Raw genomic sequence first — 24,230 nt, 5'->3', positions numbered from 1 at the left:
TATTCAACATGTATGGAATGACGAAACTTTTGAACGTCAGAAAATATTATAAATCTTTAACGCAAAAACACTTTGCTTCATTCCTTAATCTCAACTTCAAAGAGTTGAACTTGGAAAAGTTTCGATATTTTTCGTTTGCGAATATTTCTGTGTTGGAATTAACTCGAAATGGAATACCGTAGGGTAAGTAGATCTATTTCTCCAAGTAGTTACCGAGATAATTCATTTTGCCAAATTGAAAGCTAAAGATCTGATAAGGTTTTATGAAGAAAAATCGAATTTTTATACAATTTATTAGGAATTCCATTTCCATCCATTCATTTAATCATTTAACAGAAGATTTTAACAACCCCCTGCACCCTTTCAAGAAGCAATATCGAATATCCCACTTTCTAGTGTTTCATGGTAAACAGTCTGTATATTAGTGCAAGTTATATACTACTGATACTGATCTCATCTGAAAATCAAGAGCATATTCTATGTCTATGCCAAATGAAATCTTGACATTTATTTATTTATTTTGATTAACACATGCTTGACAGCAGGAAAATGAACTTGTATGTCCTTGATAAGATCTTCAATAATTCAAATCGCTATTGTTAACATCGACAATGAAAAGGATATTTATGAGACATTAATTATTAATGATAGGAAAATATTAAAAATTCAAACAGCAGTGATAGTCACGAATATTACAAAAAATGCCTTGAAATGAAAGGACACGAAATTATATCTCTATCAACGGATTCCAATGAAAATTATGTCGAAAGTGATAAGAAAAATAAATCGAATGCGAAAAAAACGTTTCTGCAAGATGTAAGTGGATCGAAGTTAAAATTTATCACGGAAGCTTGTTTACCGATTCTGTCTTGGGGGTAATTCTGAATGATAACCTCTCATTTATAACTTCTTATCAGGATACCCTCTGATCCCAACTCCATATTTATGTACCCCCACACATGAACAGTCCAGACGATCACCATATATTATAACGGAAAGTTTGAATTGAGCAAGAAAACTTGTTTGTCTCTAGTAGTCTGCATAGATTGTTTGTTGCTAATTTACTGCAAAATACATAGTAGTGGTCATTATTTCAAATCGGTTTGTTGAATTACGGAATCAAATGTTTCTCAAAGTTTTGGTTGTAAACATGTTTTGTCCTCATGTGAATATCCAGAATGTCCTTGTTGAAAACGAATTCAGAACTCACCCTATTTATTATTCTGACTACTCTGATACAATTCTATAAACAAGAATATCAAATTTTTTTTTTCTCTTAAAATGGAGCATAAAAAAAGTGTAAGTTGTATTCAAATCATAGCATCTTATTTTTTGGAATGTACCTATAAGAATATTCATTTTTTATTGCAGTACCCATTGGTCAAGTCCTTCTTAGCTGGATCCTTCTCAGGAACTTGTTCTACTATTTTGTTCCAGCCCTTGGATTTGGTCAAGACCAGGCTTCAGAATCCAACAACTGTTTCCATAAAGTAAATATCAATTTTTTTCAACCTAATTAAATTTAAACTGATAAAAATATGTTGAAATCAATTATTTTATCAGTATACACTTGAAAAGTATAGGTACCTATTCCTGCTTTCAACCAAGAAAAATCTGATGAAATATGTATGAAACATTGCAATTGTTAATATTTTTCATATTAGTTTTTTCAGTGAAAAATTCATTTAACATACTCAGATTGTTCTCTTAGATGTGTTGTAGTCAATAAAGAAGTTTATATTTATTATTTTTTCAGTGGCCGTCATGTATCTGTTGGCATGTACAATATATTTGCCACCATCTTACAAGAGGAGCAGCTTAAAGGTCTATGGAAAGGAATGACCCCTGTAAGTATTGATAAAGGTTTCTAATTGAACAGCCTTATAAACACACTCTCACGAATTGTCACGTCACAATTCTTCATTGCCTTTAGACACAAAATCGATGTTTTGGAATTTTCAGTATTTTTTTTTTTTTTTCAGTCTCTGGCCAGATGCGTTCCTGGTGTAGGTCTCTACTTCTGCACGATTGATTTCATGAAAAGTCGCTTTTTTCAAAATAGAGCCCCAGGTCCATTAGAAGCCATCGCTATGGGTCTTGCTGCTAGAAGTTTGAGTGGTGCGATTCTTATTCCCATCACCGTGATCAAAACAAGGTGAGCAAATAGAATTTGACAAAAAGCAAATTTCCCTGTTCCACACATAAAATAATGATCCGGTGTTTGAATTTTATTGATTCCCTGGTTTTTACAGATATGAAAGTGGTGTATATAACTATAGCAGCATGAGATCGGCCCTCAAAGAAATCTACTTGAAAGAAGGCTTCAAAGGAATGACATGCGGGTTGTTGCCAACATTATTTAGGGATGCGCCATTCTCTGGTTTATATCTTATGTTTTACCTGCAAGCTAAAAAGCTGGTACCTTTCGGTAAGTCACCTCTTTTACATTGTATTTAACAATTTTTCATCAACCGTATTGTTTTACGATTTTTCATTTTTCCCTTTCTTTACAGATGTGCTGAACTCGCCCTACGCATCTCCCGCTCATTTCACTTGCGGGGTGACCGCAGGCATTTTGGCCTCCTTCATCACACAGCCCGCTGATGTGATAAAAACCAAAATGCAACTGTACCCCGACAAATTTCAAGGTGTATGGTCGGCTGTCACCCATGTCCACACCAAATATGGCGTCAAGGGTTATTTCAAAGGTATAGTTCCAAGAATGCTAAGACGGACTCTGATGGCAGCAATGTCTTGGACCATTTACGAACGGGTATCTCAGTCTATTGGGTTGAAATAGCTTCTGATTTCCCGAACTAAGGCTGAGACCCTGTTGGATACTCGATTTGAAGGGCTTTTAAAAGCTGAAGATCTCGAATTATGGCAACAATGAGAATGATTCGCCAGAGATGGGATTTGTGAAGATGTCTTTTTTGAAACGATATATATATTTTATGAATATTTACTTTTATTATAATCTATCTATAGTGTAGAGAATATTTTAATTCGTTGTTTGATTTAATTTCAAGAAATAAACAATAACTAATGGATTTATTCTTGTTATTTTTGTGTCGATGTTTGTTATGAAAATATAAGAAATGTTGGGAAAAGTTCATATAAAAGAAAAAGAACATCTATAAATTTCATCTATTTGTCAGATATACATCGAAAAATGATATAATATATGCTTTATTCTCAACTCAGTTAATCTAATCACATATTTTGAAGCATCAAGTATATACAGAATCAAATGCTCAATTTCATCATTCAACAACTAAACCCTTCTAGAAACTATCTAGTCCCGAAAGAAATATTTTCAAAAGAAATCTTGCCATAGAAATTCGAGTACGAATAAAAAAAAAGTTTAAAATTGAGATCTTCACTGGTATATCCAAAGAAAAATCATAATCACTACTATACTTCATCACAAAAGTTAAAATTATTGTATTCTCCTCAATAAAATATCACAAAATTCGAACATCAAGAAATTCTTGACGAATTCCTATCAGTCCACTAACAATCCAACAAATTGATCAACAGTCCATTTTTAAAAATATATGAATCTACAAGAATACCTCTAATAGATTTTACCTCATTACATTTCTGTTGTCAATTCTAATCGATAAATATTCTCCTCAGTTGTGGTAATTTGTCTCAGTATGAAGACCATAAAGTGTACTTATTCAACTATTTTTGATTTGGCATATACTTGGCAGTAATGTCAAGTCTTTGAGGTTAATCTCTCAGTAGTACAAAAACAACCTGAAAAAAGCACATAATGTTCATGTGTATATGAAGTTTCCCCGCTAAAACTACTACAACTTGAAGAAAAACTATTAGAAATCACCCACCTTCATTTTTGTCGTTTTCATTGTTGATTCGGATGATTTGGCATGTTGCCGCCATTTTGCGCAGGCGAAGGTGGGGGCGGATTATTTCCGGCCCCGCCCAGGGGCGGAGTCGACTCGTTCCCATTATTTTGAGCATCATTTTCAACACCCTCGTGAATTTCCTCATTTTCACCTTGAGCCAGAAGAAAGTCTATTATGCGATAATCTCTACCAGTGTCCGTGTTGGCTATCCATAAAGGTAACCACTTATTGGCCAACAGCCACTGGATGGACACTTTACTGATCCTGCCAGTCGCGTCTCTCGGTGGTTGGAAACCTTCCAGGGCGTAATAATGGTTACTATCGATACTACCGCACGATGACGATAGATGGCGCTCGATCCTTCCGATGCCATGACCTTGAAATGATACCACTGAGTAAAATACAAACCGTTTAGGTTCAGGCTGGTTACCTAGGATGTCGATGCGACCGTAGGCGTTTCCAATTCGTCCGTAAGTACTACAACTGGCAACTTCTGACATCGGGTTATAAATGGGTTGTTCTGGTGCTTGGGGCATTTGTTGGCGTACATCTTCTATGGTTTCGTAAATGTTCTCAGTGTTGCTGGTGTCAGGATCGTTAGGCAAGGGTTCATAATCATTTTCTATGGGCATCTGGGGGTTATCGTAACCTACAGCACCTTCGGCGTTGCTGTTTTCATCATAGTTCGCATACCTAGATAGAAGAGTGTCAATTGAAGTAACTTCGTGAAAACAAACCTGGTCAATTACCTTGCCATCGTGGAACAAGCACTAACGCTCCTGTCATCAGCAACAAGTGACCTTCATATGGACTTATCGATGATGGCAACACCTGCATAGCTTCGGCCAATGCCCATGCAGCTTGGCAGCATGGTCCAAATCCCTTTTTCTGGATTGTACACTTCAACTGAAGACAAATTAAAACAACCGTCGTCACCTCCTACAACGTAAAGTAGTCCATTCATCGCTACAACTCCTGCATTCCTTCTACATACAGCCATGTCTGCAACAGGCGTCCAAATTTCCTTGTCCGGATCATAGGCTTCCACCGATTTTCTGACAAGAGGTCCATCATGGCCACCTACCGCGTAAAGTATTCCGTCCAAGACACCAACTCCTGAAATTGACGTTAGATAGTCATTTTTGTTTTTCCGTCATTTTAAAATTATAAATAACCGTACCAGCTCCACTTCTCCTGGAAATCATATCTGGAACGCACAACCAAGTATCGTTTTCCGGATTATAGCACTCCACAGAGCTCAAACATTGCCGAGAAGCTCCGTCATAACCTCCAACCTGTCAAAAATGACAAATATAAATAACCACCAGTTTGAAGTTGACATTGACAAATGACTTACTGCATATAGCAGGTTGTTGAGAACCCCAACACCTACGCTACTCCGTCTAGTCGACATGGGCGATATCATTTTCCAGGATTGTTTTTTTGTATCGAATACCTCAGCGGTGTTCAGTCCAGCTGAACCGTCAAAACCTCCAACAGCATATATCAAACCGTCGAGTACTGCAACACCTAAGGTTGACCTTCTCGCCTCCATGTTAGCACAGCTGGTCCACTGATCCAAAACCGGATCATAAACATCTACTGTTCTCACTCTGAGCGAACCATTGAATCCACCAACTGCATATACTTTGCCATTTAAGACTGCTAAACCTGCACGACATCTCCTAGTTGGCATTTCGGCAACTTGATACCAGCGTTCTTCCTTAAAATCGTAGCATTCTACACTACGGATAGCTTTAGGAGCTTGACCTCCAACCACCTGAAACATAGTACATCAGAACTGGTACAGAGCTGTAAAAATTTAACATAGTTTAGGTTAGGTTAGTCTAAACGTAGCTCTTCAGAACCATGAGCTCTTCAGAACCATGAGCTGTCAGAATGAATGAAGTGTAGGTTATATAGAGGATCGACCATGCTTAAACATTAGAACTCCATCTAGAATGGGTCTAATGAATCAATTCCAATTTGGAAGAATTACACTATAAAAAATGACGATCTAATCTATATTATGAAGATGTTTTACTATAATTTTCATAGATTGATTTGTTTATTTCAGAATCTCTTGAAGAATTACCCTCTAATTCACTTTTAAATTTTCAGTTAGAATCATGGAATCCTGATCCATGTACCAAAAGTACGAAACCATTTCCAATGCTTTAATAAAAAGACAAAACACAGACAAACAAAAAAACACATTCCTTTATTTCACAAATAATCAAAGTCTTATAAAACATACCAATAATACTTTCGGCAATCCAACGGGTTGTCTGGGTTTAGTTCTTGGTGTTCTAAAATTAGTTTTACCGTCACCTTTGAGGAGATGATATTTCAGGGCTTCTATAAGGTAATCTTTACATTGAAGGTCAACTTTCAACAAGGGTTCTTCTTCAACTCTTTGTACTAAATAGTCTTGTGACAGCAGAGGAAGTCTAACATGCTCCATCAGTGAAGCTAAATGTTTACGTCGATTGTCCAAATCATGTTGTACCCATGCAATGACACATTCAAAAACCTAAAAATGAAATCGAAAGTAGCAAAAAACACTCATTCTCTGACCGATTTCTTCACCTTTTCTTCAGAAGGAACAGTCAATCTATCACTACTAATCAACTTTGAAACTTGCTGATGAGTTAAACTCAGAAACTCCTCACATTCCACAACTTCTCTGCAAATTAATTAAGAGTTAAGATGATAAATCTCAATGATATGGGATCATATTACGGAAAATGTTGTTCAATATACGACTCAGAATTCGAGAGTAAGTCCAAACAACCATGAATATCTGCGAAGGCTCTTATCCCCAAGCAATTTGTTGGGTGCAGCTGTGCTTGTAAGAAATCACAACATGCATCCCTAACATCCATAAGCTGTAACAAATTGGCAGCTGGTAATAAGGCTTGAACATTTTCCTCAGTAACTTGAACTTCCGAAGTGTATGCATATTCTATTAGCAAAACAAGTGCCTGATGGTCTACTTCTTTGAGTGTTATTCGATCTTGTTTGCTTTCTTCGAAACTGTTGAACATTGCATAGAAATATGGGGAGCAAGAGGCCAAAACCATTTTGTGGGCAGGTATTTCAACAGAATCTGCTACAAGGATTACATCACAAAGCAGATTTTGGCTACAACATAAATGGATAGTGAATAAACTTGGCTCGAAACCTTTTTAAAGTGAATACTCACATTCTCATAGCATTCATCACTTCGAAAGCTTTCTGAGTATGGTAATTATTTCTGTATGGGGGTTTTGTTTTGGTTCCAATTCTTGATACATGTTTTTGAGAACTTTCATCCAAGGAATTCTGACTAGCACATCTCAATAATAAACGACTGAAAAAATATTCATGTAGATCAGTGAGTAGTTTCACAACAATTGGAGCTGGAGTTATCTAATAACAAAGCAATTGAACTTTATGATTCACATCAAAGAAAATTAATACCAAATTTCGTTGAGGTCATTAATTACTTATGGAATTGATTAAATATTTCATCAACTTCTGCTGAGATATCAAAAAACTTGTTCCAGTCGAAAAAAATATGTTTAATGAGGAAAAATAAAGGGATAACGATTTTTCAGTTATTATTATTATTCTAAAAGCATACGAGACAATAACGTAAACTTTGTTTATTTACCTTCCTTGTGTTTCCATAGCATCGTTATCATTGTCACTCACGTTATTTACATTATTCGTTTCCATTTTAAGTACAACTTATTCTAGTTAATTAATTCAAGAACGTTGAAAACACCAAATGAAGGTTTTCAGCGGTTTGCAATGAAGGTCCAAACTTGATTCGACTAATTTATACCAAAGAGGAATCTTTGTTTATACGCAGCACACTTCTAGTAAAAAAAAACCTTCTACATCTCTAGGTCATCCCACGTTTCATTTGAATAAAAACATACTTCAGTTAATCGAAACCAACTAGCATAATAAAATATGTTCTAATACGAAATGTAAAAAGTATATTGTAATAATAGAACTACACTTATGTCATTATCAACTTATTCACTGTTTATTTTTTTAACAAACCGCAGACAACTGGCAAACATCAGATGATAGAGCAACGCCGCCAAATCAAAATATTTCGAGTAAAATTGTAGTAAATTGTACATGGAATTTTGTCGTCAAATCGATTATCGGAAAAAGTTCGGCAACATGGTAAAAGTTTTTTGACAATTGTACCATAGAATAGAAATACACAGATTCTGCACCCAGAGACCACAGACAAAGATCCACAGATTACGGAGACTCTGGTCCTGCTAGGGATGTCGCTCTGTAATCTGTGGGATGTCGGAAATGAGAAAAAATATCGATATATGAGCCGGTCAGAGCTCAGAAATATCGGTATAACTCAAAAATCGGAATTTGTGACTTATACCACTTTTCCTCTGACCGGCTCATATATCATTAGATATTTTTAGAAAAAAATATATATTAATATTAAATATATATATTAAAATTTCCTCATATCGTTGTTCTTTCTCATTTTCTATCCATAAGGACCGTTTTCCTGATTCGGATAGCTATTCAACTCAACATATTAATTATTCATCTTTGAAATCAAAGATCATATTATATTAGCAAAATTTTTATAGAAGCAAAGTAAATAGTAGTCACCCACCACCTCACAAAACTTTTTTTAGGTTTTGAAAATTGAACTATTAAATGATTCGAGGGATATCAATATCAATTCTTTTTTAGAACTAAACTTTATTTGACTATACATAACTTAGGCAGAAAAATAATCTAATGTTCCTCAATTTCTTCGTAACCATCAGGCAAAGCATTTACGTGTGGGTTATGGAACAAGGACTTATTACCATCCCCCCATGGAAAACGTTTAGTTCTTATATACATGTAGTCATACTTGACGAATGGAGGTCTCTCATGTTCTTTCTTGTTATGAGCCATGTAACAATGGGCCATGCATAATGCGATTGAAGGGAATGCAACAAAGAATGTCAAATTTCTCCAAACTTTATAACCACCTGAAAAATAGATTTTTTAGTGTTGAATTATGTAACAAGATGTCTGGATACACTAGCAGAAATTGAATATTGACAATTCCGTAATTACCTTCCTCTCCACCAGAAACAGCAGAGGGGCCCTCAATATGGGCGGCCCTTCTTGCAGAAGTTTGCAAAAACCTTCGAGCGCTATATTGCAGGAAAGAAGCCATTTTCAAGATTGTCCCGATTCTCGTCCAACTAGTCTCTCAGAAAAATGTCAATTATGACAATCAATCTTTTTCTATGATCTGGCATGTCAGAGACATAGAGTCCTGGTCAGAAATATAAGGTTCTTGTTTTTCGAGAGATTAGCTTTGTTCGCGTTTATACTCGGGATAGTTCCATCAAAAGCATTAACTCTTTGGTCAAAAGTATATTAGTGTTCTGTGGTTTTAGGCAACAAATTAGCAGTCATAGAGAAAGGGTCTCTGTTAGCAGTGTTGCCAGATCTCACAATGATGATTTTTTCAACAACTAGACAAGTCAAATTGAGTTGTTCATAAGTTTCGTTTAATGATCGAGTTTGTTAATAAACTTATTTAAGAGCACAGTATATTATCTTGCTTTTTTAACAATTATTAAGTTTTTAATTTCACGATTTTTCTTCATTGAATTTCGCGATTTCTGCTTTATCTCATCTTGTAACACTATTATTGCAGTTGGATCAAAGAATTCTTCCTGAATGGCTGGAAGAATTTTAACAAAATTTCAAGCGAAATTTTACTTATTTCTTTTTCAAGGTCAAGATATCACGTTATCAGTATCATGGGATAAGAAGAGCAATTTCAATTCATCACATATTTATTGAACAAAAATATACATTTCAAAAAAAAAACAGCAATCATCTAGAGCTTACATAAAATCAACGACGAATTTCTTCGATACAAGCAAACTTACTGAGTATCATTTTCAATTGAATGGAAATCATATCGTAAATTTTTAAGGAGGAAACGATAATCCCAAAAAAAATTCGACACTTAACTAACAGAATGTCAGTGAAAACATTCAATACATGCTAAAAAATAATTTTATATTACAACATATACAAATACTTATCACATAACCTATATTTCTTTCGAATTTGAACATATTTTTTTGTCTTAATCTCGACGCCTAACAACTTTCTAGTATGGTTGGAAAAGAGTGAAACATGAGGGGAATGTAACAGAATGAACTACAAACAGCATCCAAATCAGGAACTTCAATATTTTAACGGATGACTATGAATCTAGTACGACAACAAACAAAAGTTAAGATGATATTCTAATCCCAAACTTATGAAAGAATTATTTAAGGAACTTCCTAGTATGCACCAACTGTTGAACTGTGCATTTTGATCACTTATCCTCATATTGTGGCATCTATCAAAAGCCGCAAAAATTATATATCACTTTCCATCAATTGAAAAACAGAAACGAGGATCGTATTAAATATTCGTTAAAATGATAAACCTATAGTACACATCTTCCATTTCTGAATTGAAATGAAAGATCTGAATATTAACATATCACCAAAGCAGTGTATTTCAACATGCATTCCCTAAAAAGACTTAGATCTTTGTTTGAAAATAATTCTGTTCGCAAATACACAGCGGAAATCTACTTGTTGCATGCCTGTTCTACTACATCTGCAACAGACCTCAATCGTCATCTTTATCGTAAAAATCTGTGCCAAATCTAGCAGTTAAAATATAAACAACAGCCTCATATGTAGCCATCATGATGGCAGTGTTCGGTATCTGCCTGACTAGTTGCGTTGTGAGTCCTCTATAAACACCCCTTATGCCTTCCTCTTTGAAGACTAGCCCCAACGTTTGCCAGAATCCAGTATATTTGTTACCTTCTTCACGCAGCCTTGTCCTTGCCACTTCATGCGGATACGCTATGCAGGAAGCTACCGTTTTTGATATTGCTCCGGCTATCATGAATTCAAAGAAGTCTTTGGAACACCTTTCATCTAGGCCTGTCGTTCTATGTTTTATCAGCTCCGCCTTGATGGCTTCATATATCACAAAGTGAATTACTGTTTCTGATATTCCCATGTAGGAAGCGGTGATGCCTTTGTAAAATCCTAAAATACCCTGGAGATGTGAAAGGATACATGAGATAAAAATTGCCAATAGGCTTCCACCTGTCAAATATGACATTAATGACATAAACTTCTACGACTGAAATTGCCTCCGCTCTTAACTAATGTAGTTGAACTTTAATGAAACAAATGGTACTTGACAGGCTAATGGGTGGAATTAAGACTTGAATATGGTGTGTACAGGATGTGAGATGTATTTAATGAATAAACAACTGACTGGTTGGGCATGAACCAAGTGACTTTATGCACTTGATCTAAAGTCCACAAATCAATTAATGAAGAACTGATTCTCGGCGGATCACTTGAAAACTTAAGTAACATCGGCTGATTGACTTCAACACCCTGTACGACTAAAAATACGTTGCTCTACTCAATAGATAAATTATTCATCCTGAAATAGATTTGGGGTGCTTACCGATTTTGCGTAAATTCGACGTACGCACTCAAAGGCAGTTATATTGCTGTGCTTATTCAGATCAAGCTGGAGTCTAGTCTTCACGAACCAAATGGGATTAGTTAGGGTGCTGGCCATAAAACCTGCGCAGGAAGCTGAACAAACATGTACGACTGGGGAATCAGGTGGAAGGACCTTGTTCCAGAGCTGCTTGGACTGGGAATATGTAGCAAAGTATATGGCACGAGATGGGGCTACTCCTACCAAGTTTGGTCCAAGGCCTAAAAGGAAAAACAAGCGTTTAAGCTATGTGCAGTTTCGCCGAAAATGTTGCATGTGGAAGCAGTGAAGCTTTGTATATGAGATTAAGCAATGGGTATCAACAATGGGCTTTTTTTTAAGGAAAATAGAATTCACGATATGCTTATACCTGAATTGAATAAAAGTTGAATGAAACATACGAACACATAACTGATACTGTAAAAATTTCTGTTCTTGTTTCAGTTCAATATGGCTTTTTTATAAGTCAAAATGTAAAGCTTTCAAACCATTTTTACAAGTTGAAAAAAGTATTATTTATTGCATTAAACTCATTGGTAACTGAAATTGTGTGATTATAGTCCCAACTTGTACAGTTTGAAGTGGATTTCAGCGTAAACTATCGCTGAAAAATAGTCAATAAAAACGTGCACCATATTCGATAGACAATACATAATTGGAATAAAACTGTGAGGATGTACCAATGAAAGCGTTTTACAAATGATAAAAATGCTGATACGATCTATAACAGCCAGCTAGTCCTTTTTGATGAGCTGCAGTAACGTATATCTAACAGAATAATTTTATCACCGTACTAAATTTCGAAAAGGTAACCAGTCGTTCTAGTTTTAACAGCATTTTTCCTTATTAATTCATTATTTCTGATCGTCTGGAATCAGAGTAACCTGTTTAGTTATAGAATTCTCGTAATTGCAGATATTCTATAATGCATAATTTATGGATGAATAATGATCAATTCTAATCTGAATTCTCAGTTAACAAAATAACCGGAATGATAAAGTTATTTTTTGTATTGATAAGCACCACGACAAATAAAGCGATAATAAATCAATCCTATCGAGCTGTGGGTATGAACCGCTGTAAAAAAATTCCATTGATAGATAAACTCTTTAAATTTGGAATAGAACATTGAATAGTCTATTTTCATAAGATTTTGAAGCAGCCGCTTCAAGATGGAATCTATTCGAAATTACCCGCGCTTAGATTTATCAGTTTCGTCACGCATAGAAGCACTCTCATTGGTCCTTCAACTGTCATATCAAACATCATAACAACTCTTTAACTTGTTTCTCTTTGACATGACAGTTGAAATGTAACAACTCTTAGGCCCGTTTGCACCAATACCCCTTAAACGAGTACTTAACTAAGTGTCATTTAAAGTTAATGGACGCTTAATTTTATTCCCAGTTGCACGACTGTGGCTTAACAGAATCTTAAGTAAGGGGCTCTTAAGTTTTTATATATAGTGATATTTCTGTTTTTTATTTTGGTGCAACTTCATCCTAGTCCAATAAAGATATTTCATTGGTTGGCCGTTGTCATTTCATTAACCTAACTTAATTGTCCTGTCAGTCAGTCAGTCAAGGATTGTCAAATAAAGGGTTAAAGGGTACTCAAGTTTATATAAGTACAACACTTTCTTTGTAAGGTCTTGCGTGAGTTTGTTTTATGAATGTTGAAGAGGAACGTGAAGAAAATGTCCTTATTGTCCTTGTTAGTACGAATACGATGAATGATTGCCAAGGAAGTGGTGGTAATCTACAAAGGGCACTCAACAGAAGAAAAGAGTTTGTTGCTAACTATAGTATGATTTGTGACACATAATTGATAATTGGAAGACTGATGGCATAACAATAAAGGCGAAAGAAAAGGCTTGATATTCAATAATGAATTCATTCAATTTCCAAAATCCGTCAAAAATGGGTTCTGCAGCCAGTTCAACAAATTATTCTAGGTTAGAAGCCCGCCCTCAAATATTTAAGTGGTCATTACAGGAGCGCTTAAATTTAAGGTTAGCTTTAGCCATTTAAATGTCACTTAACAGTTGGTGCAACGTAATTTAAGTTAAGAGTTCATTTTAAGGGACACTTTAGACTAAGTATGTTTGGTGCAAACGGGTGTAGTTAGTTCAGGACCTACAGAATAGATGTTTACCACCTGAACAGACAGGTGGCGCAAGAATAACTACAGTGACTCTTCAAGAGTCAGTGTAGAATCACTATATTAATCCTTCTGCGAACCGAGATTATCAAAAATTGCTAATCTAATACCGTTTTCTATTAGTAAAACTAGTGGATTACAGAACATCAAATGCGAATTAGGATATCTTGAAATTATTGTTCTGTTTTTATAATATGCACTCAATGAGAGCCCCAGTTTTACTGATGAAATTTTCGAATACTGCGAATTCCATTGAAAGAACTAGCTTCAGATTCTTTGGAATCAAAACATGCACTCGCACTGCACTAGTTTTAGCAATAAAAAACGCTATGATATTCTGAAGTTTCTGTCAAATTTGACATTTAAAGTCCTAACCCTTCTTTCCGTCGCGATTTCCACGTCAATTTCAGACCATCAACAGAATGGGGGTGGTCTTAGGTTCTCTCTTTCCTTCTTTCTCACTTCCTTGTTCTAATCAAGCTCACGATATCTGAAAACCGCCCCACGCTAGTTACCTTTGAAGAGCGCCATAGGTCCCTCGTGCTGGACGATGAGTTTAATGCATTGCGCGATAGATGGCACGTGCGTCGACTGCGGTGGCGCATAACCTGAAAGAGCCACAACTTGAGGACGACATTGAGGGGCTGTTGTCCAGAACCTACGCCTCTGGTGGCCGTTGTTACCGGTCGCGGGCGGCAAGGTGCGGCACGTGGTCTTGTTGCCAGGCACCGGGTCCTGGGCGATGGGCGGCAGTTCTCCGACGAAACGGAAGCAATTCTGCGACGATTGCTGCCGGGTCTTGACCACTTCCAGGGGACATGTCACTATGGCGCCGACTGTGCCTCCGACGCTGGAAAAAAGAAAGAAATTATATGGCGGGTTCAGACGCAATCGATTCAAATAGCGATATAGACGACGAATTAGGTTAATTCGATCTCCCAGCATATCAATAACATGGTTAACTGAGCGAGTCCATTGGTGAATTAAGCGATAGGCCCTCTACCGGCTGTCATAGGAATTGAAGAAAGACCTCCCAAGGATTCACAATTTTTTCAGTGCTGTTCACGAGTTGTTATCTGCGATTAATTGAGTATTTGACTTCATTCTGCTAATTAACGTAGAATATTTCCATATTCTTGGACATATAGATTCGTTTACGCGTTTTTTGTCTGGTGAATTGAATGACAATGTATCACATATTGTTCAGTCCCAGGATAGAATTAAAAAAAAATTTGCAGTTCGAAACCACTTTACTTTCATGACAGCTTATATCGACAATTTGTATGTTTGAATGATTTACCAATCTTCAATCATATACCTATATTAAACACCTGTTGTGTATGTCTATGTCTTCACCCCCCCCCCCCCTGCTATATTTTTATTACATTGAAAATTATGCATCTCTTATTTTCGGCTCTATATCGAGCAGCACTGCATTCATTTCAAGTTGATTGAAATCGCATTATATTTTAGTCAGAGTCGATGCGAATAAAAAAAATTGGCACTATAACGTAAACAAACCGTTAACGTCGAAAGTTTCCAAAGTCAATTTCCACCTCACATTTGCCCTTACTATTTTCCTACGTTTATTTCTGTAAGGTACTCTCGGTGATTACTCTATTTTGTAACCCACGCTTATTCTAAAACGATACAGGATCAACTAGAGTGCATCATAGAAATATACAGGGTAAGCGTAAGCCAGAATCTTTATTGTACACACCTATATTTTCACGGAGGTTCGAGAATTTTACGAGCAAATATATGCCTGGAATAGAATTATCAATTAAGCAATTCTCAGTCTTGGAACAACTGCTCTCTGCATCATAATGATGCTTCTACAAGCAGTACATGCATATTTTCTCAGATTAAGAGACAAACTAGCACCAAAGAGTAAGGTTACTCTTTGCTAGCACGGGATCCACCATTTCCTCAAAAAACCATAATAAAATGAATTTCATAAATATCTATACCAAAACTATGGAGCCTCCATAGCCAAAACACTATTCTCCGCTATCGATGAGTTGAATCAGTCGTACCCACCCCTGTCTGTGATCGGCATAGAACCATAGATCGGTGCTAACCTAACCTCAGCCATCTCAACATTCTCAACTGACATAGACTTGTTTACTTTTGCCTCTGGCAAACATCAAAAATCATAAATTTTGTAGGGCATTTTTTTTAGGTTTTCCGATCTGGCTCGAGAGTATTCGCTGCTTATGCCTAGGTTATTCGTCTTTCGTTTGTAATTTTCCGCGGACATTGACGTGCAGCGGTACGCGAAGAGATGGAGTTAACCCAAACCTTTAAATCTACTGATTTTTCCCTCTTGCCCCTCCCACTCGGAAATTCAATACAATAAATCAACGAAAACTTTCCGTAGGAAAAATGATTATCTTCTAAGTAATTCAAGGTTGTATTACCAGATGTCGGGATGGTACAAACATTGACAGTTTATGTACTTATTTTATCATATCTAAGATTTTTAGGCATCTTAACTTGGTGATGTCGTATAAACATATTTTTTCTTCTGAAATAAATTTCTCAACAGATTTTCCGCACTCCACTGTACCTAATCAGAAGTTCCTATCCACATCCCAAGAATGTACTATCGTCGAGTACACCAATGGTTGTTCTATAAATAGCTCGGCGTTTTCTAAATGCGCCGGTTGTTCTCTTGACTGCTCTGAATAATTTATTATATAGTAGTTATCTACATAAACAAACCTGGACTTGCAATAGTGTTGGGACAATCTTATCCTGATTAGAGACATTTTATAAATATTCGCAGGCTTTACGAACGCATCTTGTAGGTGTAATGAGTTACTTAGGGAGAAATCAATATGTGATATGAATTTTACCTACTTTTCAATGAGTATTTTTAACACTTATTAATTTTGAATTATGACTCTGGAATTTAAATTTTTTTTGGCTGACATTGGTCAAAGAACTCAATATGACATTTATTCTTGGGACATAAAACATAAATAATATGTTCCAAATATTTATCGAACCAGTTACCTACATAATTTGTGATTGAAAACCTCCTCTCTCTCCAAACTCTATGATTTTAGGAAATATCGATGAAAAAAATTACATATGTAAAATCTATGAAATACACCTTGAACATAGAAATATGTGATAAGGCATCTGAAAAAACAGCGTCGCATCCAAAGAGAAATTCACACGAAATATTCGATAGAAAAACTGAAAATATGTCCTATTTAAAACCGGTTCAAACGGTATTCGTGAATACGGCGTATTTGTTTACGAAAATATAATAGGAATCCACGTCTGCCCGTTCAAATTCATTTCATTCGGTTGTTTTTCTGATGCGAGGAACGTCCTTGGACAAGCAGTTCGCGGTCGCTTGTTTTCGCGAGCGTTTTTTCAGAGCGCCATCAAAGATAATATAAATGTTATCATTATAGTTAATTGTTATCGAAATGGGAATAATGGCAAGAATTCACGCGAAGTGAAAAGACGATGTTCGTAGGTAGTTACGTTTGAGTTTTATCGCGGCGTCCAATTCCACGGTATTTTACAATACAAATTATTCTCTGAATTATTGCTGAAGATCCATTTTTCGGCGTAAATTTCCAAAAAGGAAAAAAATTAACTGATTTTATGGGCAATTGTGATAATCTACCGAGGAAAGCTCAGAATTCACATCAGACATGAGAGAAGAGCCCTTTCTCTATGGCTCATTTGTAACTTGGACACCATAGAAGATACATATGGAGTACGGAGTACGCATAATACAGGGATGCCTCTTTTATTTCATTCAACTGTTGCTGGCACAGGATTTTGAAATTTCTCCTAATTTTTTTATTTTGAATGCAGACGTTCAATGAATTGTGAGTAAGGAGGTCAAAAATTTTAAGCTAGAATTAGCAAGAAAATAGAGTTTTTTCCCTAAAAGACGAATGCTTTTAAAGACAATTGGATTAATTAAATTAGTTTGGTGCAACTGGGGGTGTAGGTGTAATGGAAACGAATTTAATCAGATTGCATTTCATAGTCCATTTAATTAAATTCCAATTCACATATTGGATCGTTTTCCAATCAACTGAAGATCTATGCTGTACTACAGGAGGTCTTCTTGGTAAATTTAAGGTTTCTTTTAAAGTGCCGAACATCATTTATTATCTTTCGACTTCGATAGCATGAAGGTTATCATTTGAAACCTCACCAAATGAAATTTATTTCATCCTTTGACGATTCATCAAAAGTAATGTTTCCATATGTAATGAATATACGACAGTATAGTTCCCTTCTTATGATAGATATTATAGATAAATCATTGTTGAGCAAATCTTTTACTCAACGATTTGAGAATATGATGAGTTGTCAGTACATTTTTACTCATTTACGACTCCACAAATTACGTAGGAATCAAAGGTATACCACATGTGAATAAAAAAAATATTCAATATCAGTAAACAAGCGCACCTGGTTCAGTACATAGATCTATTGCGCTGCATTATCGCCCCATATCTATGAAAAACACTCAAAAAGGAATTTTATAGATAATAAAGTTAAATTTGTAACTTCATCAATAGAGGGAAGCTTGATTTATAATTTCTCTAAATATATTCTGTTTACAGTGATGAAAAATTATTTATGCTGAATATTAATAATCATTAAAACAGCTGATCAAATGCATTATCTATGTCCCTATCAATCATAGATGATTATTCCGGCTTTGATAAGGGAAAGTCAACTCTTCGTAAAAATAATGCATATCCACATTTCGCCCACATCAGTGCAGTAGTAAGAAGTGAGCACTAAAATTTTGAATATCATTACATAATAAGACGTTGACTGGTTGGAATGATGCGGTTTTATGAATGAAATAATATTTACGATGTGAAATACATACCCCCCAGCGACTAGGTGAATGACAGAATCCCTCTGGGACATAATCCCTGGGAATTTAAAACACTTTCAGAATGTTACCGCAAGTTGTGAATTACACTGACATCGCAATTTTGTAATGACACAATCACTTCAACTTCTGAGATACATGTCAGCAAATTGACTATTTACATTTCACTGTTCTCCGGGACCTTCTTTCTCCTCAATTATGATTTTTCGAAGAATCTGGGAAATCTTCATCCAATAAGAAAACGTGTGGACGTGACCGAAGACTCGTTTCACTGAACTGAAACTGAACAATTTTATTGCGGGATCCTGTTTGTTTTGATCATAGAGTCGATTTTCGCTGGAATCCCCTCCCTGTCAAAGCCGACAGACATGCCACGATCACGTGGTCTTGTTTACCCGGTATTTTAGTTCCAAATTCAAAATAAACTCCAATCGCTGCAGTTTCGTATTCTCCTCTCAGAAATCTTCGAATTAAAATCTTGATAGTCCAAATCACACAGGATGAATATGCTTTAAGCAGCAATAGTTCTGTCGGAAACAACTTTCAAGCAAAACACAAGTTCAATGAACAATTTCAACTTCTGATGAGACTCAATTCTTCATAACAGCATAAGAAAGGGTTGAATCTTGAATGCACAACGCGGTTTTCATGCATCATGCATGATTTTCACGTACGTTTGTCAATTGCGTGATCGTGCGCAGTCTTCCCTATTTGCACGGTTAGCGCGCATTGCGCAATGCCCAGCCTGTTTTCTGTCAAATTAGAAAAAATCAGCCAGTGACCAGTGATGTGATCATAGACAAACTGGATGCAGAGATTACTGCTGGATTTGATTTTTACCCCACTCTCGACATCATAGGATGTAAACAAAACGAGTTTATTTTTAGCACAGTTTAATTAATGAATAATTGATAATAATGTGATAATTGCAATGATGCATTACGTAAATAAGGGGATAATATCTCAGCAAGGGAAGTAGGGTTATGTTCCTGATAACAAGTAGCATATTAAAAAAATAAATTCAATTACTGGCAGGTATTCCTGAATAGAAACATATTTTCCTTAAAATGTGAAAGTTTATAATATGACTTTGGATATATTACGTATGCCATTTCCGAATAAAGCTTTGCAATGCTATGTTCTGATGAGCATATGGATTTTGTTACTTGTAGCAGGAATTTACAAGTTCCTTGAGACAAAACAAGTCTCTCCTGAACCTACGTTAGCTACTGAATTATTTCATAACTTGGCCATTGACGTCAGAACCAAGCGAATCTTCAAAATATGCAATTTTCCTAACGATATTACTGGTGGGGATGAAGGTAGAGTTATTTGTCCATTTCATTATAATTGTATTTATTTTTTATTGAATAAATTTTAGTTATCTTTTTCTTTTATTTTTCGTTGCCTGAAAATTATTCCTAGTGGTATATACCTAGTTTTCCTCTCATAAGCAAACCTTGCCTTGAATATTTTCATCTAGATTTTTATGTTTTTGAAATTTTGAATTAATTCTGTGACACCACGCTTTACCGAATGTGATTCTAAAATTAATTTATTTTTCAAAGCGAACACCTTATATCTACTGACTTTGTTTCCCTTCTTCCTAGGGGCAAACTTTGCGGGCTCGCCCTTTGGATATGCACCCACCATCCCCTTACTATCTTTGTCATTAAGGATTGGCATATAGAATCTTAAAATTTCAGGTATAATTCTATCAAAAAAATGGACGCTGAAAGGTCTCATAATTTTATTGAGACATGGTGATAGAGGTCCACTTCAATACGTGAGAAACATATCAGCCGTGAATTGCGGAGGTTCGCCGTCTGAACATCTCAACTCGTACAAGGTTAGTGACCAAAATATCTTCACTGTCGGTTTATTAAGAAAGTAATATGGAGAAGACCAGTCGAACACGTTTGGAAGACACATGTTGGGTTTTAAATTATCCCTGATAACAAATATAAAATCATTCCCCCAAAAATAGTCTCATTTCTAGGGATAGGTAATTATTAATAAATCGCTTATATGAAGACCCATCATCGTCATTAATTTCTGTGATAACGTTTAAATCACAGATTAATCTGTGATTTAAATGCGTCCATAAAATAACGGTGCATTCTGTTCCTCATCTTCGAATCTCTTTGATAAAATTTTTTTCAAAATACCTGTATAACTAGAATTTAAAGGATCATTCGAAAATAATTGATGCTTATGTTCAAGTTATTGGTACATATGCATAAAGAAGTAGTAAATGCTTTCACTTTAGTTTATTGAAATGAAATTATACATTTTATAAGCAACTGACAAAGATAGTATTATAGTAAAAGCAAATACTCTTCTTTATGCATACGACTCATTATATCGTTTTGTAGTGTTTTTCAGATTCACATTCGATGTAAACTGACGCGAACTTCCAATGTTGCTCGATAACTTGAGAAAAACTGGATTGAGCAGTACGATTTTGTACTACAGGTTTCAGTGTCTTTCACGTTCCATTCGAACTCTTCGGTTCACATGAAACACTAAAATACAGTTTGGTTTATGAGGAAAAGAGTAAAATTGTCAATTTTTCTGTATGAGACTCTTTTCCTTCCAGAAATATCTCCAAAACCTCACATCTTATGAGAAGATATCATGGAGTACACCCGGATCTTTCCACGGTTTCCCCCTTTTACCGATTCACCCCACACAGTGTCAACTTGGTCAATTGACAATGCAAGGGATTCATCAACATCTCACACTGGGCGGAATCCTCAGGCAGAGCTACTTGGAGGTCTGGCCAAGGTTGAAAAATCTCAGTCATTATGACATAACAGTTTACAGCACCAGGTACAGGAGGACCTTCCAGTCTGCCCTTGCCTTCCTCAGAAATTTCCTACCCCACGAAATCTTGACAAAAATTCCTATCTATGAGAGTCAGAGTATGAATTTTTGTTTCAAGGACTGTGGTTGTCCGGCGACAGAAAAACTGACGAAGTGAGTATTTTCGATTGAAAAAAGCTTACAATTACTTTCTCAAGAACTGTACTGTCCCATGCTGTTTGGAAGTAAGCTACCTACTTAGATCACAGGAAACTAAGTTCAAATGCCAATATTTTCAAAAAATATTGTTGATCATAGTCATTTAAAAAAAAATATTTCGAGAATAGTAATTTTTGCCTCTTTTACGTATATCAATGTGTACTTTTGCGTAAATTGCGCAGTTGTTGGAGAATCAAAAAATGTTATGAGATTATTCATTCTCGTGCGGAATTTATATCGTTGTTTATTGTAACAAGATAACCGAGAGTACATATAAGCCATATTTTTCTATTTCCGAAATCAAACAAAACTCGGATGAAGATTATTTTGGAAAAAATCAATTACGAAATTGGTAACAGTGCTATGATTTGAAGGAATTTGAATTCGTGAATATTGATTATGATATCAAATCAACTGATATATGGATAGATAAAAGGAAATTTGTTTCAACACAGCTTCGGCACTGAACGAGGAAAAAATGCATACATTATATATACAAGTTTAATCAGAATGTCGAGTAAGGAAATCGTTTTCGAGTAATTTATGTTCGAATATACTTGGCGAGTCCCTGACTTGTCAAAAGAAACACTTTTTCCTTCATCATTTTTTCCAATTTGGCTCGGTTGGAAAGATATGCAAAAAAAAATAAATAGTTAGTGTGGGGTCATATAATTTTTTCGAGCTGCCTGTGCTTAGATCATAGACATCATGGGGTTATGTCCAACTATAGTTTATGTCCATGGCTTAGATAGATTATAGAGTAACTCTAATTAACTCTATAATCTTTGCATACCCCTTTAGATGGCTCCTGAAAAGAAAGTGGCAAACACAAATTTTCCGCATAAAAAAGATTATGTATTTTCATTTACGTTTCAACAAGTCCGGTTAATTTTCCCAGATACGTGATGAAATGGCTGAACCATCAGTTGAAATCCCATCCAGCCGTAGCCATTCTTTCGGAATCCACAGGACGATCCTTGTTTTCTCCAGGGGCGGAACAAGGCAGGCTGGGATCTGACCCCCAGTCGGTGAGAGACGCTTTACTGACCTACATCTGCCATAGTAGCAGCCTACCTTGTGAAACACCTTTCAATTGTATCAAGTAGGTATATCATTTACTATACAAGGCGAATTATTTCATCGTTTCACCAAAACTCACGTTTCAAAGTCATCTTCAAGCCACCTGGTGGCGAAATTTACAAACGATATCGCTCAATCCCAGTGTGAAAAAAATTTGAAATGACTTGAAAAATTGAAAATGAACTAAACACAAAATTTATTACAATCGGTACGAGATCTTCCCGCAGCCTACTTCGCCTTCCGTACTTAAAATTTACTGAAATCGCATTAGACTTGAGGGGATGATACTTCCGCCAGTTTTTGGTGAAATAATTTATTCCGATTAACCTTCTGTCCACAACACTCCCCATTGACAACAACCTGTATGTCTTTTTCAGAAGGCAAAACGTTGCCGGTATATTTGCCTACACCGATTGGTTGAATCATCAAAAATGGAAAGACCCCCATTGGCGAAGGCTTTGTCTGCTTAGGTCCTACGGACTCATCAGGCATATTGTGCAACAAATGCTCCACATAGTGAGTTCAAATAAATGCTTGCATATTTTTATTTGAGGCTTTTACATAATTGATATCTCCTCTCCAGGTATCCAGCAGTGGGCCTTTCTTTGTTCTTTACTCAGGGCACGACCACACGATAGAACAACTAACGACCACACTGGGTATTCAAAATGATCCGTTGCTTTTGAGATTCGCAGCTCGGATAGTTTTCGAAGTCTATCAAGAAAATAGGGATATACCGAACAACGAAGCTACTGGAGTATATTTCAGGGTGCTTTCTAATGGGAAAGATGTGACTAGGCAAATAACGTTTTGTAAGAATGTTTTAGCGTTAGAGAACAAAGTAGTCTTGTGCAGAATTGAAGACATTGTGAGGTTCCTACATGATGACTATTTCAGCAGTTTGAACGTTACTAATTTCAAAGATGCCTGTTGAAAATGTTTTGTAAGAAAATCTTAACAGAATTTTTTGTTAAAACAAAAAGTGGTAAGCACACTTGGTAAGTAGATAAGAAAGTTTTTGGGGTTACATAATATAACAGTGTATGTATATACTAACCTTCTTGATGAGTGTTGTTGATAATGTGATTTTCATTGGTTTTGTTTATACTTCATCATTAATAAACATTTTTATTCTTCTTTCATCATTATTTCGCTCATTTAGTTTAATGAATGAAGAAATATATTTTCATTGATTTTTAAATATATGCCTATGGATTTTTAGGCTCATTTCATTGATTGACTTTATTTCTGTTCCTAAACAAATCTGCTGAAATGGGATATTAACCTAGAAAAGTAATTTGATGTGATGTGAATCTAATGATTATCCATTTGTCATTTTATACTTTCCGATATCAATAAACCAAGCTTTCTTTAAGAAACCCAAGTTATTGAAAGATCTTTTTTTTCTCTCCATTTATTTGTAACAAATCAACAAAATAATAAATATATAAAATATAGATTATCAAAGAAATTATATGATATACTCAAAAAAAAATGCATAATGAGAAAAAAGGATTAATGTAGAAGTTCTACTTATGAAGCATATCAATCACATTTTGCATTATAACTTCTCTTCCTTGTTTTCAGGGTTGAATATACTTCCTAAAAATAATTAATTTTGTGAATTAAATGAA

The 24,230-nt window shown here is 35.5% G+C and overlaps 5 protein-coding genes across 9 annotated transcripts; 2 read left to right on the top strand and 3 right to left on the bottom strand.

The window, feature by feature from the left end:
- Positions 1 to 34: 34 nt before the first annotated feature.
- LOC123316462 (mitochondrial glycine transporter A-like) lies at positions 35 to 3,050 on the top strand. Of its 3 annotated transcripts, none has more exons than XM_044902539.1 (6): positions 35 to 183; positions 1,372 to 1,490; positions 1,757 to 1,847; positions 1,983 to 2,155; positions 2,253 to 2,428; positions 2,514 to 3,050. In XM_044902539.1, exons 1-6 carry the CDS (start codon positions 169 to 171, stop codon positions 2,798 to 2,800), a joined length of 861 nt encoding a protein of 286 aa, XP_044758474.1. In that variant the 5' UTR covers positions 35 to 168; the 3' UTR covers positions 2,801 to 3,050. The 3 variants fall into 3 exon arrangements, with proteins under 3 accessions (XP_044758474.1, XP_044758472.1, XP_044758473.1); XM_044902537.1 differs by lacking the exon at positions 35 to 183 and adding an exon at positions 527 to 816; XM_044902538.1 differs by lacking the exon at positions 35 to 183 and adding an exon at positions 824 to 1,299.
- Positions 3,051 to 4,495: 1,445 nt separating this feature from the next.
- LOC123316459 (ring canal kelch homolog) lies at positions 4,496 to 7,695 on the bottom strand. The gene is made up of 9 exons (XM_044902532.1): positions 7,528 to 7,695; positions 7,078 to 7,224; positions 6,615 to 7,016; positions 6,462 to 6,558; positions 6,130 to 6,405; positions 5,230 to 5,652; positions 5,053 to 5,167; positions 4,622 to 4,988; positions 4,496 to 4,565 (listed from the first exon to the last, which is right to left on the bottom strand). The coding sequence occupies exons 1-8, from the start codon at positions 7,590 to 7,592 to the stop codon at positions 4,675 to 4,677; spliced, it is 1,839 nt and encodes a 612-aa protein (XP_044758467.1). The 5' UTR covers positions 7,593 to 7,695; the 3' UTR covers positions 4,496 to 4,565; positions 4,622 to 4,674.
- Positions 7,696 to 8,586: 891 nt separating this feature from the next.
- LOC123317003 (cytochrome c oxidase subunit 6A1, mitochondrial) lies at positions 8,587 to 9,134 on the bottom strand. Its single transcript, XM_044903337.1, has 2 exons — positions 8,973 to 9,134; positions 8,587 to 8,884 (listed from the first exon to the last, which is right to left on the bottom strand). The coding sequence occupies exons 1-2, from the start codon at positions 9,073 to 9,075 to the stop codon at positions 8,643 to 8,645; spliced, it is 345 nt and encodes a 114-aa protein (XP_044759272.1). The 5' UTR covers positions 9,076 to 9,134; the 3' UTR covers positions 8,587 to 8,642.
- Positions 9,135 to 9,688: 554 nt separating this feature from the next.
- LOC123316534 (solute carrier family 25 member 36-A) lies at positions 9,689 to 18,929 on the bottom strand. Of its 2 annotated transcripts, XM_044902661.1 has the most exons (5): positions 18,487 to 18,929; positions 14,270 to 14,457; positions 14,123 to 14,215; positions 11,409 to 11,668; positions 9,689 to 10,985 (listed from the first exon to the last, which is right to left on the bottom strand). In XM_044902661.1, exons 1-5 carry the CDS (start codon positions 18,525 to 18,527, stop codon positions 10,545 to 10,547), a joined length of 1,023 nt encoding a protein of 340 aa, XP_044758596.1. In that variant the 5' UTR covers positions 18,528 to 18,929; the 3' UTR covers positions 9,689 to 10,544. The 2 variants fall into 2 exon arrangements, with proteins under 2 accessions (XP_044758596.1, XP_044758595.1); XM_044902660.1 differs by having other exon boundaries at positions 14,123 to 14,457.
- On the top strand, positions 16,764 to 23,910 carry LOC123316533 (2-phosphoxylose phosphatase 1). Of its 2 annotated transcripts, none has more exons than XM_044902659.1 (6): positions 16,764 to 17,100; positions 20,199 to 20,341; positions 21,092 to 21,471; positions 22,415 to 22,618; positions 22,974 to 23,112; positions 23,180 to 23,910. In XM_044902659.1, exons 1-6 carry the CDS (start codon positions 17,091 to 17,093, stop codon positions 23,528 to 23,530), a joined length of 1,227 nt encoding a protein of 408 aa, XP_044758594.1. In that variant the 5' UTR covers positions 16,764 to 17,090; the 3' UTR covers positions 23,531 to 23,910. The 2 variants fall into 2 exon arrangements, with proteins under 2 accessions (XP_044758594.1, XP_044758593.1); XM_044902658.1 differs by lacking the exon at positions 16,764 to 17,100 and adding an exon at positions 19,239 to 19,814 and having other exon boundaries at positions 23,180 to 23,892.
- Positions 23,911 to 24,230: the final 320 nt, after the last annotated feature.

The sequence above is a fragment of the Coccinella septempunctata genome, chromosome 7 (genome assembly GCF_907165205.1).
Source record: "Coccinella septempunctata chromosome 7, icCocSept1.1, whole genome shotgun sequence".
Classification (NCBI taxonomy): Eukaryota; Metazoa; Arthropoda; class Insecta; order Coleoptera; family Coccinellidae; genus Coccinella; species Coccinella septempunctata.
Note: the sequence above shows the minus strand (reverse complement) of the source record. Positions and strands in the feature narration are given on the sequence as shown.

Bases quoted from the DNA above. Each gene is read 5' to 3' on its own strand.
- LOC123316462 (XM_044902537.1), top strand. From the start codon at position 712: ATGAAAGGACACGAAATTATATCTCTATCAACGGATTCCAATGAAAAT. The intron at 817-1,371 runs GTAAGTGGATCG...TTTTTATTGCAG, and splicing joins AAAAAACGTTTCTGCAAGAT to TACCCATTGGTCAAGTCCTT. The intron at 1,848-1,982 runs GTAAGTATTGAT...TTTTTTTTTCAG, and splicing joins TATGGAAAGGAATGACCCCT to TCTCTGGCCAGATGCGTTCC.
- LOC123316459 (XM_044902532.1), bottom strand. From the start codon at position 7,592: ATGGAAACGAATAATGTAAATAACGTGAGTGACAATGATAACGATGCT. The intron at 6,406-6,461 runs GTGAAGAAATCG...TTTCATTTTTAG, and splicing joins CTGTTCCTTCTGAAGAAAAG to GTTTTTGAATGTGTCATTGC. The intron at 5,168-5,229 runs GTAAGTCATTTG...CATTTTTGACAG, and splicing joins TCAACAACCTGCTATATGCA to GTTGGAGGTTATGACGGAGC.
- LOC123317003 (XM_044903337.1), bottom strand. From the start codon at position 9,075: ATGGCTTCTTTCCTGCAATATAGCGCTCGAAGGTTTTTGCAAACTTCT. The intron at 8,885-8,972 runs GTAATTACGGAA...TCTATTTTTCAG, and splicing joins TGTTTCTGGTGGAGAGGAAG to GTGGTTATAAAGTTTGGAGA.
- LOC123316534 (XM_044902660.1), bottom strand. From the start codon at position 18,527: ATGTCCCAGAGGGATTCTGTCATTCACCTAGTCGCTGGGGG. The intron at 14,458-18,486 runs GTATGTATTTCA...TCTTTTTTCCAG, and splicing joins ATTCACCTAGTCGCTGGGGG to CGTCGGAGGCACAGTCGGCG. The intron at 11,669-14,122 runs GTAACTAGCGTG...TTTTCCTTTTAG, and splicing joins ACCTATGGCGCTCTTCAAAG to GCCTTGGACCAAACTTGGTA.
- LOC123316533 (XM_044902658.1), top strand. From the start codon at position 19,577: ATGACTTTGGATATATTACGTATGCCATTTCCGAATAAAGCTTTGCAA. The intron at 20,342-21,091 runs GTTAGTGACCAA...TTTTCCTTCCAG, and splicing joins AACATCTCAACTCGTACAAG to AAATATCTCCAAAACCTCAC. The intron at 22,619-22,973 runs GTAGGTATATCA...TGTCTTTTTCAG, and splicing joins ACACCTTTCAATTGTATCAA to AAGGCAAAACGTTGCCGGTA.